The sequence below is a fragment of the Chiloscyllium plagiosum genome, chromosome 7 (genome assembly GCF_004010195.1).
Source record: "Chiloscyllium plagiosum isolate BGI_BamShark_2017 chromosome 7, ASM401019v2, whole genome shotgun sequence".
NCBI classification, from domain to species: domain Eukaryota; kingdom Metazoa; phylum Chordata; class Chondrichthyes; order Orectolobiformes; family Hemiscylliidae; genus Chiloscyllium; species Chiloscyllium plagiosum.
Genome location: NC_057716.1, coordinates 9,116,767 through 9,136,247, shown reverse-complemented (window position 1 = coordinate 9,136,247; position 19,481 = coordinate 9,116,767). Strand labels below are relative to the sequence as shown.

The window sequence follows — 19,481 nt, the reverse complement described above, 5'->3', positions numbered from 1 at the left end:
TGAAGTCTCAAAGTTTTAGTGTCCTCTTCTTGCGACAATGTGGCAATATCCATTTCATATACTTTCTATGCTTTTCATGAGCAAGATTGTCAAGGCAATGCCATGGACTTTGAAAATAATTTATTCACAATTTCCTCCTCAAATAATTGTCACCTCTAACCTGGTGTGGGATCTGATCTTATACCAATTATTGAAATCATCTCATAGTTTTGTTGAAAGTTTCAGGTTTACAATATGAAAAATGACATTTTGACCTTTGTTTGGAAATTAAAATTCTTTTCATCAGTAATTTCTAACAAAAGTGAGTTGGCTACAGGAATGAAATACTAGAAAGGACAAAATGTAGGTAAATCAGAATCTGATCCTAAATGTGAACAGATCTGATACTGTAGGTGTGCAGTCTCCCAATGTGGCATTCTGTGGGTCTGCAGTATATTTTTTTCCCCTGTTAGTGATTGTTATACAGTAGTATATGGTTATTGGTCACGGCACCTGAAATGCCTCATTCTACTTTGATTATGTGGTTGTCAGGGTGTAATACATGCTTAAAGTGCCTTTCTAGCATCGCTGGACTGAATGTTGAGGATGCTAAAGTTAACTGAAAATGATAGTTGGGATGAAACGCCCAAAAAAAATCCCTTTTTTAAAAACAACAAAATTAAAACACAATGATTTCACTTCAGTGGCTTTTGCATGATTGTTGTGAAATCAATTTTTTGTTGGACTGTTTAAGTACATGTTATACTGCTATCAACCTTTTGTGAAATTTGTGCAAAAATGTTCAGGTCAATTTAATCCAAGTTGTAAAAGTGATCATAGGAGAAGAATATTTGATTCATTGTACTTGTGCTGTTTCTGATTCTCTAGGTCTTTCTCTCTTCCTGCAGCCAATAAAAATATAAGCAATATAAACTAATGGTATAATTTGCATCATCTCATTAATCTTACAAAAATTAATTACTTCACTTTTTTATAATATTCATTCATGCAATATGAGCATTGCTAGAAAGGCCAGCATTTGTTGTCCATTCCTAATTGATTTCTATCTCTTGAGAAGGTAGTGGTGAGACACCTTAAACTACTGTAGTCCTTGAACGCTAGTTATACCCACAGTGCTGTTAAGGAGAAAGTTCAAAGCTTTTGACCCTGTATCCATAAAGAAACAATGATCTAGTTCCAAATCTGGGTGATTTGTGGCTTAGAGAGAAACTTGCGGGTGGCATAAAAATGAAAGAACTGAAGGAACACAACGGGTTGGCATCGGCTGTGGAAACTGAAAAACAGAGTTAACGTTTCGAGCCCAATATGGCTCCTCTTCGGAATGGATGCACATGGCGGTGTTCCTATGCATCTGCTGTCCTTGTCCTTCTAGATGGTAGAGGTTGCAAGTTTGGAAGATACTGTTGGAGGACCCTTGACGATTCGCTACAGTACATCTTGTATATGGAGCATGCTCATGCCACTGTATCCTAGTGACGACAGACTAAATGTTTAAGGTAGCTAGGATGCTGATCAAGTGGGTTCCTTTGTCCTTGATGGGGTCAAGCTTCTTAAATATTGTGGGAGCTGCACTCATCCAGGCCAGTGGTGAAAATTCCACTCATGTTCCTGACTTGGTGTCTTGTAAATGATGGGACTTGAAATTGAGGTGAGTTATATTTGCCCTTTTCATCAGTCTTTGCCCTTTTGATATTTGTTACTATACTCTTCAATGTACATTTGAATTTTTTGTCATCGGCAAACTTTTGAAACAGTGCTTTGAAAGGATGCTGAATCCAGGTCATTAATGAATATTAATAAGAGCGAAGATCCCAATACCAATACTTGGAAGACACTACTGCCCATGCATTCGTCCTGTCTTGAGAAAATAACCGTTCACCATTACTCTTGATTTCTGTCTTTCAGCCAATTTTGTATCCACACTATGCCTTTAATCCTACAAACGTTTGCTATGACGTCTACTATGTGGTACTTTATCTAATGTCTTTTGGTAGTTTAATTACACATCAACGGCATAGCCATAGCAAGCAAGTAGCCATAGGTCCACTCTGACTGTCGTTGTTTAACCCATACTTTCCTAAATACCAATCAGTTCTGGTCTGGAATAAGATCTCTGTTTTATCATTGCCAATAGATGACCAATTGATTGGTAATGGTTGTATTCCTCCCTCTTTCTGTCCCTTGTTTCAGCAAGTGTATAATATATTAAGGTTTCCGGTCCTCTGATACCTCTCCCGTTGTGGCCAGAACCACTGCACTTGCTTCTTTCAACAAATGTAGGATGTAGCTCTTTGGAAGCAGGTGACTTTTGTAGTTTGAATACTGTTAATATTTGTATCCATATCTATTATTTATATAATTTCTCTTGCTGTGACATTAACAGCATTTCTTTGTTTTATTAAAGGTAAAAGATTTCTTAATCCTACAGCTATGCCCACTGCCTCTGCAAGATATTTTTTGTTCATAATCAATCTCCCTTGCTTTTGATCATCCTGTTCATTTCTGTATATTTATAAAATATATTTCCACGTTCTTTTATGTTACTTGCTAATTGATCCTCAAGCCAGACTTTATCCCCTATTTTTTCACCCCTTTGTTGTACATTTTATGATCTGCTTGGTTCCCTACTGAATTTATCAGGTGAAATTTATGATTACTCTTTTATTTTGTTTTTAGCTCCGTATCTATAGTCATCCTAGCTTTGAATTGCTGCCTTTCTCCACTATCTTCTCTTTGAGTGCCCCCATTGTAATTTATTGTTTTAGTCATCAGTCCTTTGTTCTAATCCACCAAGTCTAGATCTCTCTTCAAATGATTGAAATTCCTCCTTCACTTTGGTATTTTTACATCCAATTATTTTCTTTTGCTTGAACTTTTCTTTAAATGTAACATTGTTTCTCCCTATCTACTCTAGACACCATAATTTTGACCCCCCCCCAATAAAATCTCCCTTTAAACACTCCTTTTATGAGAAACTCAATCCCACTTCTCTAGTTTTCTTACCATAACTGAAGACCCACTATCATTCTGGTGAATCTCTGTTCCAACTTCAAGCCATTTGACATTCTTTCTAATGTGCAGTGAGACTTGACCAATGATTGAGGAATATTTTTTGGATAAACCTTTTTGGATTATAATTTGTGTGGCCCAATTTATAAACTTGACTTTGGGTTATTATCCCAAAGGAAAAGTAATGTGAATTTGGTTATATTATGTGCAAGTACTTTCAATGCAAATACACTCAAATAGTGTTCATACGCTGTCCTGTCATAGAGCTTAAGGCAGTTTTATAAGCTATAAATTAGGAATTTGCAAATAAAGATGCATAGTACCTCATTCCCATATGATTTCTGAGGATATTCATCAAAACAGGCCTTTTTAATGTACTTCCATGGCATGTAATTTTTTTAAGGAACTGTTTTCACTTATTAGTGGATGCTAGTTCTTTCTTGTTCTTTATGCATGTATTGTTCATTAATAACTGCATTCTGACTGCTATTGTTCATGCTAACATGTCCTTTATTATGTTTGGACGTGGAATAAAACAGTCCTATGTATGTTATATTAATGTAACAGAAGACCAACGATTGAATTACATTTATATATAGGCACTTATTTGGATCTGACCTTGTATCAGCATAGCTGGGAACCAAATCGATTCAAAATTCACTCATTACCCTTAACTGCCTTATCTTGAAGCATTCATTATTCATTTGTAGACAGTAAGCAGGTGTTCCACTGCTTAATCTATTGACTGGGAATCTGCGTTATAGTTTCATATTAGTCTATTTCTCAAATCCACCTCCCTCAATGAAAAATTTTCAATAAAACTTAAAATATAACCTTTTTCTGCATTCACATGCTTGCTTTGTGCTGTTTGCTGTCTCATTAGAAAGCTCTACTGTTACTAATTATTAGTGATTGTGGCTGTCTGCCTTGCTGTCCAAACATTGGGCACTATCTGAAAGAATATTAAGTTCAAAGGTTATGTATAAAATTTCTCAACATAATGATCAATTGGACTTATTAAATCTGCAAGTTATGAAACTCAGTCATTTAAGTTATGCAAAATATTTGCTATTCAGAATAAATAGCATTAAGTAGAATAATTTAGTGGTGTAAATATACAACACAGGTAGAACCTTAGAAACAAGACGGTGCCCACTACTGGAAATTTTGCATTTTCAAATACCTGAAAAGATGCACTCTACTACATTCCATATTCACACTTGTGCGTTTATGCTCCAGGGCCTCTGCTGTCTGCTACCCATGGCCTGTGCAGTTATATAGCTCTAACATGAAGTATATCCTTTGATTTTGAATATGTTTTTGCATGAATCATCAATATGGTAATTCATGCATAACTATCAATTGCATTATTTGATAAAATTGGGTTGGGTCTATAATTTAAGAATATTAAAAGAATGAATTGTGATGTTCAGTGCCCAGAATTTTGAGCTACTGAACCAAGGCTTGTGTAAAACTGGACATAGCATCTCACTGCACCAAATAATTTGTTTCCACATCTTATTAATTTTAACTGATGAGTTATAGGATCCTTTACCTTGGGCCTATTCAACATTGTTGACAACATTTATAAATATATTTTTGATTTATTTTCACAGTTAGAAAATGAATAGAAATTGTTTTCCAGGACATAGTTGAGATACTTTCTGCATGAAGTCATCTCCTACAGCACGAGTCGTTTAAACTCTTTCCACTCTGTGTTCAAATACTTCATAATATTTTCAAGAGATCCTAGGCCAATAACTGACATCACATAGTGTCTGAATTAAATCAATTGTAGTAACTTGTCTGACATTTTTGTTTGCACTCTGCCTTTCCTGTCCACTCCAAAGCAGTTTTCTGGTTTTAAAATAAGGTTTAAATGTTTTTAATTAATTTCCAATTGGTTCGGTGTCCTCTTGTTTTATCATAGTAATTACTTTTATTTCTTCAAAATAGATAGTTACCCAATTTGTGCTGTGCTATGAATTTAAAAATAACCTTTTGCATACTGTCCAATATTTAGGCTTTTAGATTTCTTTTGTGTTTCTGGGGACAGATGTAGGGAGCCTATGAATAGCTTAGAATTGTACTGTCATGTGGCTTATTATGTGCATTATAGTAGCAACTAAAAATCTTTGTGACTGTTTTATTCATTATTTTGCTTATTTGTGTGAACTTTCCTCTTGATAATATTATGATTTCTTAAAGACATTGATGGTATTCCACCCATCCCATTTCTTACCATAGCTATTCAGGATAAACATTGTTTGCCAGTGTGATTCTCCTTGTTTGATGCTTTTGCAAAAAGCAGTTTCAATTCAACAATTTATTTTAAATGATTTTCCTTTTTGGAATAGCAAGTAGGAAATTAAACTTAGTACCTAGAGAAAAATATACATCTAAAATATAATAAAGCCTTTTTTATGAGGTTGTGTTTAAGGCTCATTATTGGAACAGCATAATTGAAGCTGTCACTGTACCTGTCTATGCTGCACATGGCAGGATATGTTGTGCAAAATACTGCCTGAAATAAAAGTGTTTCATTCTTTAGCTCCGACATTCCTCATCTTTCAGGTTTCAGTACAGAAAGGTCCCCCACAAAATTAGAATACTCACCATCAATAGTTCATTTCAAAAACCAGTGAAGAGTTCAGAAGATTTCGAAAGCCCTCCAATTGGGTTGGATTCCTGCCTTAGATGACTGTCTGTGTGGAGTTTGCACATTCTCCCTGTGTCAGCATGGGTTTCTTCCAGATGTTCTGGTTTCCTCCCACAAGTCCAAAGGTGTGCAGGTTAGGTGAAATGGCCATGCAGAATTGTCTCATGGTGTCCAAGGATGTGCAGGGTAGGTGGATTAGCCGTGGTAAATACAGGGTTCCAGGAACAAGGTGGGAGACTTTTTGATGCAGACTTGATGGGCTGAATAGCTTTGTGTACTGTAGGGAATCTATGCTGTGATTCAGTTCCAAGCAACAGAACAATACAAATGTGCATAGCAAAATTGATGCCCTAGATAGAAGTAATTTTGGTGGCATTCTGATTTTAACTGCTGTTTAATTGGTAATTTGTTAAAACTGTAGATGTAAAACAATTTCCAGTATTTAAAAGTGCTGCTCATTCTGTTAGCAATTTAACGGTTTAAACTGCAAATCTCTGCAAACTGTTTTACTCTCATGGGATTGACTAACTGCTGTAAAGTTACACTAAATTTAAGGTACAAGTACCTTCAGAATGTTGTAGATTGGGTATGTTCTAATAGATTTTCTTCCATCGACTATGAAAGGATAGATATATGTTTGATTTTTATATATGAATGCAGCAGATTTAATTATTTATTTTGGTTCCTAATGACTGACTTACATTTTTGATAAAGGTATGAGCAAATGATTTATTAAAGCTACAGATTTCATGATTTTGTTGCATTAAATATTTTTGGGGATTTTAAGTGATTTGAAGGGCGATCTAAAACTGGGGTTTAAATTATTTTCCAAGCAATCTGAAGATTAGGTAACAATTTTCAATTTCCTTAATGCATTTAAGTTCCTCATTTTACAGTGAATCAGCAGCTGACTGTAAGATGGCATTGCATTCCTATTGGAGGTTGCCATATTACACGTTATAGGAAAATTCCTTTTACCATATTGTCTATCTGATTTGCCTTTTAATGAGGCTTTAAGCTTATTCCTGCTTTAGTTAATAACATAACAATGAAGACATGTTATGAGGCATTTAGATTTAAAAATGAAATCTTAAAAAGCGTAATGTATGATATCAAACTTTAATAAATTAGTTATTGAGTTCCATATCAGCAAGGAATTTAAATTTTGATTATAGTGGTTCCCAATTTAAGATTATTTTCAATAAAGTTGTTAAAACATTCATGAGCCATAAATGTCATAAGTTACATTAATAAAATGTATGTTGAAGATGTATCTTTTCTCTTGAAGAAGCATGTATGTTGTACGAGGAAATCTGTGACTGCTATTGGTATTGCACTACCTATTCATAATCTCCTTTACTCTTTGTAACCACCAAAATTGATACATTTTGTCTTTTTTTCAGTCACCTCTGTCTACATCTTCTAATGCTTCCTAATATTAAAAATAATTGAAGGGTTTGGTGCATGATTAAATTATTACAAAGCATTTTCATCAACCAACATACCTGGTTTTCTTTAAATATCAGTAGTTTTATTAACAGGTCCTGATCAAAATTAGTTGGGAGTTAGGCTGGCAGTGTAAAGGAGAATGCCTGATGTACCAGTTAGTAGTTGCATTGATCATTTACCTTCTTGAACTTTTTTAATAACAGCAATTGGCTCAAAACCCTGCATGTCATCAATAGACATTGTTTAAAATATACATGAAATGTCTGATTACATTCTTTTTAAATAATTGATCATTTCAGAGATGTGCTGCTGATGGTGATCAAATCTCAATGCTAATTAAAACTATATGAAAAGTCATTGAATAACTGATGACTGTATGTGCATACATTTTCAGGCACAGTAATTAGGCATGGTAACATTACAGTGGTCCACTATGTGCTAGCTATTCTGTTATGTTCATTCAACAACTTTTCTAATGAATAAAATAGAACAGCAAGTTCAGAGTGGACCATTGTAATGTAACATGACCATATTTAATTGCTTATTGATTAGTAGAAATATGGTAGTAAAGCCTTGTTAGTTTGATGGTTACAACTTTGGCTGATTTGCTCATTAAGCAGCAATTCCATCAGTGAATGAGAAGGTTGAAAGTTCCATTTCTATCCTTAGGTTTGAGTTCAAACACTAAGATGACACCTGAATGTAGAGTGCTTGATGGTAACATTTTTTGGGTGAGATGTTAAGCTAAGATGCCTGTTTCTGTGGATGTTAAAGCTGACTTTTCATTATTCAAAAAGAACAGAGTTGTATCAATTTTCAGGGCATGTTTTCTTAGCTAATGTCATGAAACAACTTATTTCTGTTGTTTGTTTTTGTTGCTGGCAGTATGGCTTTTACATTTGCCAACATAGAAATAATTGCAATACATAGTGATGCATTCTGAGATGTGATTAAATACAATATAAAAGCATGTTTTATTTGGAGGAGAAGGATTTAACCAACATGTAGTGTGTATCCAGTAACCCTGGTTATGCAAATGATGCTTATCTGGATAGAAATAACTGTTCCAATTTTACTTTTATTAAATTTGGTTTTCTGCAACTGTAGTATCATTTCACTTTGCATCAATGCTAAAATTATAGAACAAACTGAGATGGCATGCATCCTGATTGGAAACAAATCAGAGTGAAATTTCTTGGAGGAATGGTTGTGGCTGCTGATGCTCTACAGTAGTTGCTCAAAGGCTGTATCGTAAAAGTGTAGCCTAAGGAAGACAAAATTCTAATTTTCAATGAGTCTGACTTATACCTCTGTTTGTTGTGCTTAACGAACAAATTTCATTTACACAAGCATTCTAGTATAAGCAGTGGGGATTGTCAATCCTGTCCCACTGCAAAAAGCTTTCAGAGAGGTTTTAAAATAATATGCGCTCAAGATGTACTTTCTCTTAAAATGTAATCTGTGCGTGTGAAATCAAATACACCCTCCTAAAGTTGCATGCTGGATCCTTTTGCCACTAAACATGAAATATTTAGATGTGGATTACTACTGTCTCCATCCACCTGTCTCTCTCTGCCCCCACCCGATTATTCCTCCAAGAAGCAGGGCAACTCATTTTGTTGGGGTTGACTTGAAGAAGCAGAGATTTTATTGTCACCTTCCTTGGCTAGAAAATAGGGAAGACGGTATAGTGTTTCTGTGATCTATCAGTCTTTCAACAATATTATCATACTATTATCACCATCAGCCTTAAGCCTCAAATGTTTTGAGCTTGGGGTTTAATCTAAACCGATTGTCTAAATAGTAACTTTATTGCAACTACAGTTGGGAGCTACGTGTGACAATGAAGACTGGGAGGGAATCTTGTCACAACTGCAGCTTGATTCGTTGGTGTGATAGTTTTCTATGATTCCACTATACCACAAAATAATTAACTAAATATGAATTTGGCATATGATTTTTTTTTTTAAAAATCCATCTTCAGTCAAGAAGGCCTTTAGAACAGAAGATTTGTAAAGAATTAAAGATGCAAATTGAAATGGGATTTATTTCATTTTCTAACATAAATTTGAATTTCACAGTTAATAAAGATGTAAATTTCCAGGAACAAATGTTTTAGGGGTACAAGTTTTCAAAACTGATTCTGCACCCCAGTATTGAGGTTTTTGTTATAGGCATCAATTTTCAATAGGTGATGTTAGTTGAGTTGAGACTGGTTACCTTATAATGGCTATTTAAAAGTTACACTTTGCAAGAGTTTCATGGTCACTTAAGTTGATTTAATGTAATAACCTAACTTTAAATGCTTATTGCATACATTGCTAAAATAAAGTCATAAAGAAATCTAATCTAATCAAGAACATTTTTATAAAAGAACCTTTTGAAAACAGATCCTATATAGCTTTGCTAAAATGCTGTTTTTCTCCCTCTGGGATTAAAAACGATTGTATCAGTTGAATAATAGAGATGCAGTAATGTCTAATCAATGATTGTGCTGTAGTTATTTTATCTCTTTTGCATATACCAATTTATGAACAAGATTTTGATAAAATGTACTCTGTGATGATCAGTTTTAAAGTTAAGTCCAATCAATCCAGGACCAGCTGGAAAATTTTCAGTAGCTTCAGGATTTATATTTAATACGCATTGTGTGACCTAAAGTTAGTTTTGAAATAACTATATCAAAATGCATCTTAGTATATTTCATTTTAATTTCAAAATTGCTTGCATGTGGAGTGATAATTTAACAAAAGCAATTAGTGTGAAAGTGGATGTGTTGTCTTTGCGTTTCCTTAAAGAGTACAGGGGCTGAGTGGTTATGTTACAGGGCTAACAATGCTATTAAAATCCTGAGGCTAAATGCCATGATGGTAAAAAGTAAAACTAAATTTAATTGGTTGCTGAACTAGCACCATGAAAAAAATGGACAATGAAAACTGCCAGGTTGTTATAAAAGCCAGTGGAACACTTGTGCCCTTCCGGAAGGGGCTTCTTTCTCTACTTAGTTTACATTGAACTCCAGTCCTGCACTGCATTATTGTCTGTCTCTTAATGTTTTCAACGGGCAGTAAGTACTGCTCCATCAACTAAAAACAAAATTTTGCTGCTTGATTTGGAGTCTTTGTGGAGGGGAGATGCTAAGTGAAAGACATTTTAAGGAGACTGTTTTTGAAAGCTGGTGAGCCAGTTATTTCTGAGAGCAGGTGGGAGTGTTGTGATGCTGAGGCTTGATGCAAATATCTCAGTTTCACAGAAGGTCTGCCTCGGAAATGATATCCTTAATTGGATGGCTGCGTGTTGCCAAGTTGACCATCTAAGTACATGATTTTTCTTGAAGACCACTGCATTTTGAGAAGTATTGCACAAGGACAGGGCAGTTGTAAATTGATTTTAAGGGATTGAATTCAGTGATCACCTGGAACTTGTGACTGAGTGTTGCCTTCACAACTGCTACCAGAATTTTAATAAACACCTTTTAATGTAGTAAAATATTACAAGATGTTTCTCAAAATAGAAAATTGCTGTTGAGCTTATGGAGACACCTTATGAAAGGTGCGGTTTTGGAGTGGATGAAAAATTTAAGGAGGGAATCTAGATCCTTGGCTGAAAGTGAGAGTTCAGGAAAAGAAACCAGAATCGAAAGAAGAGAGAGAGATGTGGGAGGATTGCAGGCATAGGGAAGGACAAAGTCATTGAGTGACTTGAACATTAGGTTGAGATTTCAGCATTGTTGGACTAGGATAATGAACATAAATGATGCATGAACAGAATTTGTGGTAGCTTAGTTTATCAAGGTGATTGGCTAGATGGGGAAACATGGTGATAATTGAGTCTGGAATACATATACATTTAGATGAAGATTTCCACAGTTTGAGCTGAGGCAGAATCGAATAACATGAAGATAGAAATGAGCACTTTAAAATACGGCTCCTGTTCCTATTGTGGAAGTTCAATCCTTGGACTGGTTCAAGACAGAAATTGATAGATTCCTCCAAATCGATCATATTGAAGATTGTGGAGATGGTGAGGGAAAATGATATTGAGCTGGATGATCAGCCATGGTCTAATTGAATGGTAGAGCAGACTTGATGAACTGAATTATCTACTCCTGTTCCTATATTCCTTCCAATGCATATGGTAAGGGTCTCTGTTTTTGAATATTTATTTGAAGGTAATTTCTGCTCGTCCAACATGGAATGTTAGACAAACAGAATGACAAATCCGAGACAATAGATAGTTTGAGAAATGGTAGTGGAAATATTGGTAAGGGATGGCTGGGATGTGAATTGGGAGAGGACTGAAGATAGATCATGGTGTATTCCAGAGGTAACAGTGCCATTTCAGGAGACGGTATAATTTGGTGAAAGCAGCTGGATAATGGAAAAGATAACTTCGGATCAGAGTAGTGTGGTAACTGTATCAAAGGCTGCAGACAGGTCAAGGAGGATGGAAAGAGATAAGAGTCATAGAGTCATATGCACAACAATTAGTCACAGGACGTAAGGTTAGACTTTGGGAGTCATTTCAGTGCTGTGGCCAGGATGAAAATCTAATTTGAGAGGTTTAATCAAAGACTGGAAGAAAAGATTTTACAAGCCTTTGTATCTCTACAAATTGACCAAGATAGATTTCTGCTTTACTTGATCCATGTTTATTCCATGAATGAAGGAAGGAATGTTATGAAAGAAATCAGTCCAACAAATTATTTTTATGTTTTGTTCCATCTCTAGAATATAGATGTTGAAGCAGAGAAATCAAAGTAACCAAATCTGAGAAATACTTATCTATAATTTGTCTCTTAGTGGTCAACTTTTACTATCACTTTTAAAAGATTCTGAAAACTTAACCTTTTACTGTTTTGAAAGACCAACAATGCCAACCAAGATGATACGTTTGATCTCTATTTCTTAGATTGGCTGAGTTACCAAGAGATGAACGATTGTTACTGCATGGGAGCTTCCTACAAGACCAGTTCATTTCAGGAACAATTGCCGCATGGATGGCTTTTTATTTGCTTGCAAACATTATTACTCTGTTGAGGTTTCTTTTGTGGATGATAAAACATAGAGTGATGATATTGGGCAATAGAATATGGAGACCAACTTGATCCCAATTTATGACTAATAGGTTGATAATGATTGCTTGTCTTCTGTTGTTTCAAGCTGATATGCTTTCATTACAGCATCTGGATACAATAAATTTTGTAATGAGTGTGTTGGGAAATTGCAATGTTTGTGAAAACTGTTTGAATATTTTGTATGCTTTTTACTAAGCCCCAGCTAAAGTAATATATTTGTAAATTACAAATACTTAATTTGATTATGTCTCAGTGAATTTGTGAAGTTGCAAACCATGTTGATTGCTTATGCTCTTGTTATCTTTTTGTTACAGATTATTGAGACTGAAAATATGATGGATCGAATTGTGACTGGCTTAGCTGAGTCTAGTATCAAGGTGCGGTTAGCTGCTGTAAGGTATGGATTCCTGAGCTTTCCTGTCTGAAATACAATTTGATCATTCTAAAGTAAAAGTAGCGATTCATGTTGCGTTGGCTCAACAGACACTGAATATTTAATTGTCTCAATAAATACTGTCATAGCACTTTCCAAGGAAAATAAAGTACAGAATGAAAGATAGCAACTGGCTAGGTTATGATTATCCATGACATTGAAGTTTATGTACTTATTTTGAAGAGTTATTCTTAAACTACTACTAATAAAATTTTACTGCAATATAATGCATATGCGTTGTCAATTTCAAATGATTAGTTGCATGACAGATAAAAAGTAAATTCTAGTTTTGAGAAAGAATGACCACATTAAAGAGCTAATTAAAATAAAAGTTGATCTGACCCTTTTGTGGCTAAGCTTTCAACTTTTCAACTGCCTGGAGGGCAACTTTTAGCATTCATGGTTGAAATGTAATTTTTTTCCAGAAATTTAAATTCAGCAAATCTATTGATCTGGGAATAATAGAATAATTTACTAATTCAAAGATGCATTTTAATGAGTATAACTAGTTAGGCAAATTCCAATTTGATATTGATTTTTGTGCAATGTGCAATCATGTAAACTTGTATGTTAACTTGATTTTGTCCACAAGATTGTTTTGAGTTATAGTCTTGGACATCATCTCTGAAAGTGTGAGGTCATGCGCTTTGGTGGGAAGAATTAAAAGTCAGTATTTAACTGGAGAGAAATTCCAAAAAGTGCAGCACAGAGGGATCTGGGAGTTCTAGTACATGAAACACAAAAATTTAGCACGTGGGTACATCAGAGTAAATAAGAAGGCAAATGGAACTTTGGTCTTTGTTTTTGAACTCCAACTCCCTAACAATAGAGTCTTTTTACAACTGTACAGACTGTGGAGGCCACACCTGGAGTACTGTATATAGTTTTGGTCACTAAATTTTTGTGGCTATTCAGAAGAGATTCACAACCTGATCCCTGGGCTGAAGAGTTTCATTTAACAAGAACACTAGACAGGTTTTTATTCATTAGAGTTTAGAAGAATGAAAGATGAAAATTGCAAGATTCTGAGGGGACTTGAGAGGATCGATGTGGAAAAGAGATTTCCATGAGTGAAGGAATCTCAAACTAGGGGATAAAGTTACAGAATAAGGGGACACTCATTTAAAAGGGAGATGCAAAGGAATTTCTTCTCCCAGAGGACAATGAGTATCTTGAATTCTCTATCCCAGAGAGTTGTGGAGGCTTGGTTGCTGAAAATATTTAAAGGGAAGATTTTTGAAATATTAGGGCATTGATAACTATGCTGTACAACACAAGTGTAGTTGACGCTTGGGGCAGATCAACCATGATGTTGTTGAATGACAGTAGGCTTGAGGGGCTGGAGCTCTTTTATTCTTTTGATATATGTCAGATTTACTAGAGAACCCTTAGTTAAGAGATTGATCTGAGGTGGTAGAGACTCGTCCCAGGCATAGAAGACTGATTTATGAGAAAAGACAAAAATAATTCAGCTGTTCAACCTGAGATTGAGGCAATTGGGAGGCGACCTCTCTAGTTATGCCAGTATAGTAGGTGTGTAGAAATAGTAAATTCTCAAGTTACATTTTGATAGTGGCATAAGGAGACAAATAATTAATGAAAGAAAGATTTTATATTGATGCTGGTTTATTTAAGAAAACGCTTAATACTGTAATAGGGATTTTGTCTGTAGGTTAACTGAAAAACCTCTCATTTTTCTTGTGATCTGTTCAAAACGCAGTTGGATGGCTTGATTTTTGGCACTAATCCTTTAGAATTTAGGTTTGTTCAATATATTGTAACGGTTGCATGACACTGATCTTTTGCTATAAATTCTGTGTCTTATAATCCTGCTCCATAGCTACCTGATGAAGGAGCAATGCTCCGAAAGCTAGTGCTTCCAAATAAACCTGTTGGGCTATAAACTGGTGTTGTGTGATTTTTAACTTTTGAATTTAACTTTGAGTAGACAATCTTAATCTGGAATGCAGGTTCAAATTTGACATTGATATGGCCATTCAAGCCATCATCTCTGTTAACCCTGCTGATTCTCTTTAGTCCCATCTAGCTGCCTTTTCTTCACTTTTCTCTTGAGGCATACATCAAGTGTATCAGTTGATTTTGTCATAGTACAATGAGGAAAAATCATTCCTAGATTTGCCTTCAACTGGAGTCCTAATAATGTGCTATTTTGTTGTAGATTTCCAATAAATATGTCTTCATTATCTGCCTAATGTGTTTCAAATAATCATTAAGACTCAACTATTGAGTAACAACCCAATGTCTACTGACTTTTTTTTTAATCTTCCAGGTATTTTACTGGTGAATAGTTGTTGGGTTTTCTTTCATGGCCAGTCTGTATAATTGAAGTAATACTTCTGTTTGTATTCTATATTGCTTGTGATAAAGTCTGTATCTTTTTTTTTGATTGCTATTTTCAACTGAACGCAAACTTTGAATGATTTGTGTACCCGCGCCCCTAAAACATTGCATAAGTCCTCCAGTATTTTCCAATTATTTAAGCATATCTGACAGTCTTAGTTCTCAGTGTGCTACCTCACTTTTTTCGTTAAGTTGCATCTGCACTTTCCATTTAGGTTCTTTTGTAATTTTGTACTATCGTCTTCACAATTTAGTGTTTGCTATCTTTGCGTACCTACAGTCTATCTCAAAATCTAATATGAAAAGTTGAGAAATAATATGGATGTTTGGGAGTATTAACAATCATATTGCTATACTGTCTACTTTCATCTTCCAACCAGTTTTCCATTCAGTTCCACATGCCTCAATTTTAGCTCGAAATCGGAATCTTAAACCAATCAATATATCACTTTTTAAATATATTTTTATTAAGAAAAAATAGATTTTTAAATATTACAACAAATACAAAACAATGCAATTCAAAACAGTACAAAAATAGCAATATATCACTTAATTGTCTCTGCACCCCTACTGTGACAAGGACCTCTAATAAGTTGACTGACATGCTCCACCTTTTCCAAAATCATTTTTTGAAGAGAACTTTTACTCCACTTAATTGTATTCTTAAAATCTTCCTATTACTGACATTGGTCTCATTCATCTGTAATTACTTGGTTTTTCATCTTTTTAAATGTTACTTTCAGCTCGATCTTATTGTCCCAAAATTCATTGAGCCTTATCGGTTTATAATGAATGCCCCCAGTTTATTTGCCTTCTACATTTAGTAGGTGTAGATGCTATTAAGGTCTAAAGATTTCACGTGATTTCATCAACTTATCTCTTCACAGTTTGTATGTTTTAAATTAATTTGAATTCTTCCCTACAATAATCTTTAGTTTTCTGTAAACACTCATGTATTATATCTCCCACCTACAAAGTAAAGTTTTAAAATAACTGTGCAGTTCTTCTGCTAAGCTTTTATCCTTTGCTCATGTTCTGAGTATATTGTCAGATTTTTTTGACGCAGTTCTTAGATTAGCATTACCTGATTTATTCCTTCAGGTATTGTTGGAGTTAGGCTTAATTTATCTGCTAATGAACACTAATGTTTGATCGCCGTTTATTCTTGCATGGTTAAGGGATAATCAAACATTCCATTCCCATTCATTTAATTCTGTTTCTTTTTAAAGACTAGTATCTGTTCTGATTGCCATTTGTAGGTGTTTGCATAGCCTGTCTAGATCAGTACAACAACTCCGGACAAGCTTTCAGGATCATACAGTGTGGAAACCACTAATGAAGGTAGGTAATGGCACTTATTTTAAGGAACTTCAATTATATTGTAATTCCAGAATAATTTTAAAATATTTTGTCTCAATAGAGCTCCTGCTGTTAGGAAATTAATTTTGTTGGTATCACTAATTTGAGAGTTGTAAAGTGTAATAGAAAATAAATCAGTTATGTATGTGATACTATTCCATAGATTACTTAGTGTGGAAACAGACCCTTCGGCCCAACAAGTCCACACCGACCCGCCGAAGCGCAACCCACCCAGACCCATTCCCCTACATTTACCCCTGGACCTAACACTATGGGCAATTTAGCATGGCCAATTCACCTAACCTGCACATTTTTGAACTGTGGGAGGAAACCGGAGCACCCGGAGGAAACCCACGCAGACACGGGAAGAATGTGCAAACAGTCAGTCGCCTGAGGCGGGAATTGAACCCAGGTCTCTGGTGCTGTGAGGCAGCAGTGCTAACCACTGTGCCACTTTGCCCGTAACCAGAAAGGTCACTGGTGCACTGGGTAAGTCACATACCAAGTGCACTACTAACAACTGATTGTACTTGGTATACAGGCTAAAATATAATTTATATAAACCTGAGCAAAAATGTTTTTTTCATTAACTTATAATCGTGGATACGGTGTATGTCGTATCTGAAGATATAATGGTCATATGTTACTTTTTTCCTAAAAGGACATGCTTCAGAGTGAAAGGCAGCAAGTTTAACATGGCAGGTTGAAATGTCTCTGCTGCTGCTTAATTTTCTAGAATGTATTTCTGCATCACATATTTATGCAGTTCCCTTTGAAGACTAGTATACAATCTGCATTTACCATTCAATCAGCAATGCATTCCAAATCCTAGTCACTTCTTGAGTAAGAAAAAGAAACCTTCATTCCATTTCTGATTTTTATGCCAATCAGTTCATATCTATATGCTGTGCTTATCAGTCATTGGACCATTGAAATATTTCCCTATTTCCCGATATAAAGCCTTCAAAATTTTGCTGAAGGAGAACAACCCCTGCTACTGTAGTCTATCTACATTATATCTTTGGATTCATTTTAGTAAACGTCTTCAAAACTTCATGTTCGTATAGTGTGGTTTCCAAAATTAGGCTCATTACACCATGTTTAGCAGAATGTATTTATACTTTGTATTTCTATTTATGAAGAATTTTATAATTCTATTAATTGTTTTGAGAACTTACACTGCCATCTTCAAAGATTTGTTCAGTAATATTCCTGAGTATCTCTCTTCTTGCACCTCTTTAAAAAATTATATCATTTAGCATATTTGTCTCTTCGTGCTTCCTACCCAAATGTATTACCTTGCACTGAATGGTGTTAAATTTCATCTGTCATGTTTTCATTTATTCCACCAGTCAACCTCCATTTTCTTCAAGGCCATGGCAATCTAAGTCATTGTCTTTTACACTTCCTTGTTCCATGACATCTGCAAATCTTTAAATTGTGCTCCACCAATGCCCAAGTCATTCACAGAGATCAAAGATGACAGTGGGCCTCGAACTGACCCTTCTACCATGTACCTCTCCCATTATACCATATGAATCATATACATAGAACATAGAACATAGAACAATACAGCACAGAACATCATTCACAGAGATCAAAGATGACAGTGGGCCTCGAACTGACCCTTCTACCATGTACCTCTCCCATTATACCATATGAATCATATACCTCTCTGAAAAACAGCTATTTGGCACAACTATCTTACTATCCTTTCATCAATTTTGTACGTAAGACAGTACTGCCCCTTTTATCCCATAGATTTAATTTTTCTCTATTAATCCTAATACTTTATGAAGCATCTATTTTAAAATCATAGAGATAGCTGCGTTACACTTATCCATTCTTTGTTATCTCATCCAATACCTTAAAATTAATCAAGCAAGGCATGTCAATGGCACTGCCATTTTCATTTGGATGATTGTTAGTGTTTGTCATCATTGATGTTAAACAGACTTGTAGTTGCCAAGTTTACCCTTTTCCCTTCATTGAAAATAATTGAAATCATGTTTTGAAAAATACGAAATTTTATATTCTCCAACCCTTTGGTGCTACTTGTGAATCTAAGGGTCATTGTGGCCAATGACATTACAATTTCTATCCTTACTTCCATGAGGAACCTTGGACGCACTCCATCTAAGTAGGTGACTTCTCCACTTCTAATCTTATGAGTCTGTCTTATATCTGTTCTTATACACTCCAGTCTCCCAGCAGTACCCTTGTTTACCACCATTTTAGGAAAGTCCTCTTCATTGATTGATTGACAGTGAAGCAAGTGTTCATTTAGTTTCTCAGCCATGTTTTCTGCTACCATCAATAGGTCTCCATTTGGTAGCACCTTGTATTATTCTAACTTCATCAACACAGTTCAATTTGTGTCATTATATCATAAAAGAAGATATTCAATCCACAAATCAGCCCAACCACTTCTCTCATTCTGTTTACTTTAAGATGCTTGTCGAATTCTTTGTATTTTTTCTTGTTAGCAACCAGGCTATTAAATATCACCGCTTTAAAAGCGACACTATAGTGACCGATATTTTAAGTAATGGAGGGGAAACTGCCAGCATTTATCATCATTAGTCATCTGAAACTGACAGTAACTTCTGGAGACTGCATGTGCTCAATTAAATGTGGAAATCCAGAAAGTTGTTTTCATTGATTCAATGCTTCTCCACTGGGTGGTCAGATGAGTTTCTGCAAATGGTACTAAATTAGAAATCATTGACTATTGAGAACTTCCCTTTTTTTTTAAGCTTTTTTGGGTTGAAATCACAAAACGTGTAAGTCTTATTAATGAATTGTAGTTGGATTTTTAATCATCATGTAAGTCAAAGTACTGCTGAAGAACCTCTCTGTTTCAATATTTGTATAATGTCAACATTTTCCATATTGATTATTAAATATCATGATTTTATTTTCAGCATTCTGCAAGTCCCAATCATTTATTTTACTTTGTAAAATGGATGAACATTGGAAGGTGATCAGTGAATTTTATTTTATGGTTGCTGTCTGTGAGAATACCTCAGAGGCTGCGTAGCATGCTTGATTACATCATTATTGCTGGATGTTTGCAGATTGTTTTGATACTAGATTCAACTTCACAATGAGGAAGGTGAAATCCACAAAAATCA

The 19,481-nt window shown here is 35.0% G+C and overlaps 1 protein-coding gene across 1 annotated transcript in view; it reads left to right on the top strand.

Annotated features, from left to right (window-relative positions):
- armc8 (armadillo repeat containing 8) overlaps positions 1-19,481 on the top strand; it is a 91,236-nt gene that overhangs the window by 38,539 nt on the left and 33,216 nt on the right. The window contains exons 13-14 of the mRNA XM_043692969.1: positions 12,509-12,591; positions 16,248-16,329. Of these exons, the coding sequence (XP_043548904.1) occupies positions 12,509-12,591; positions 16,248-16,329 (165 nt within the window). The remainder of the gene's footprint in view (positions 1-12,508; positions 12,592-16,247; positions 16,330-19,481) is intronic.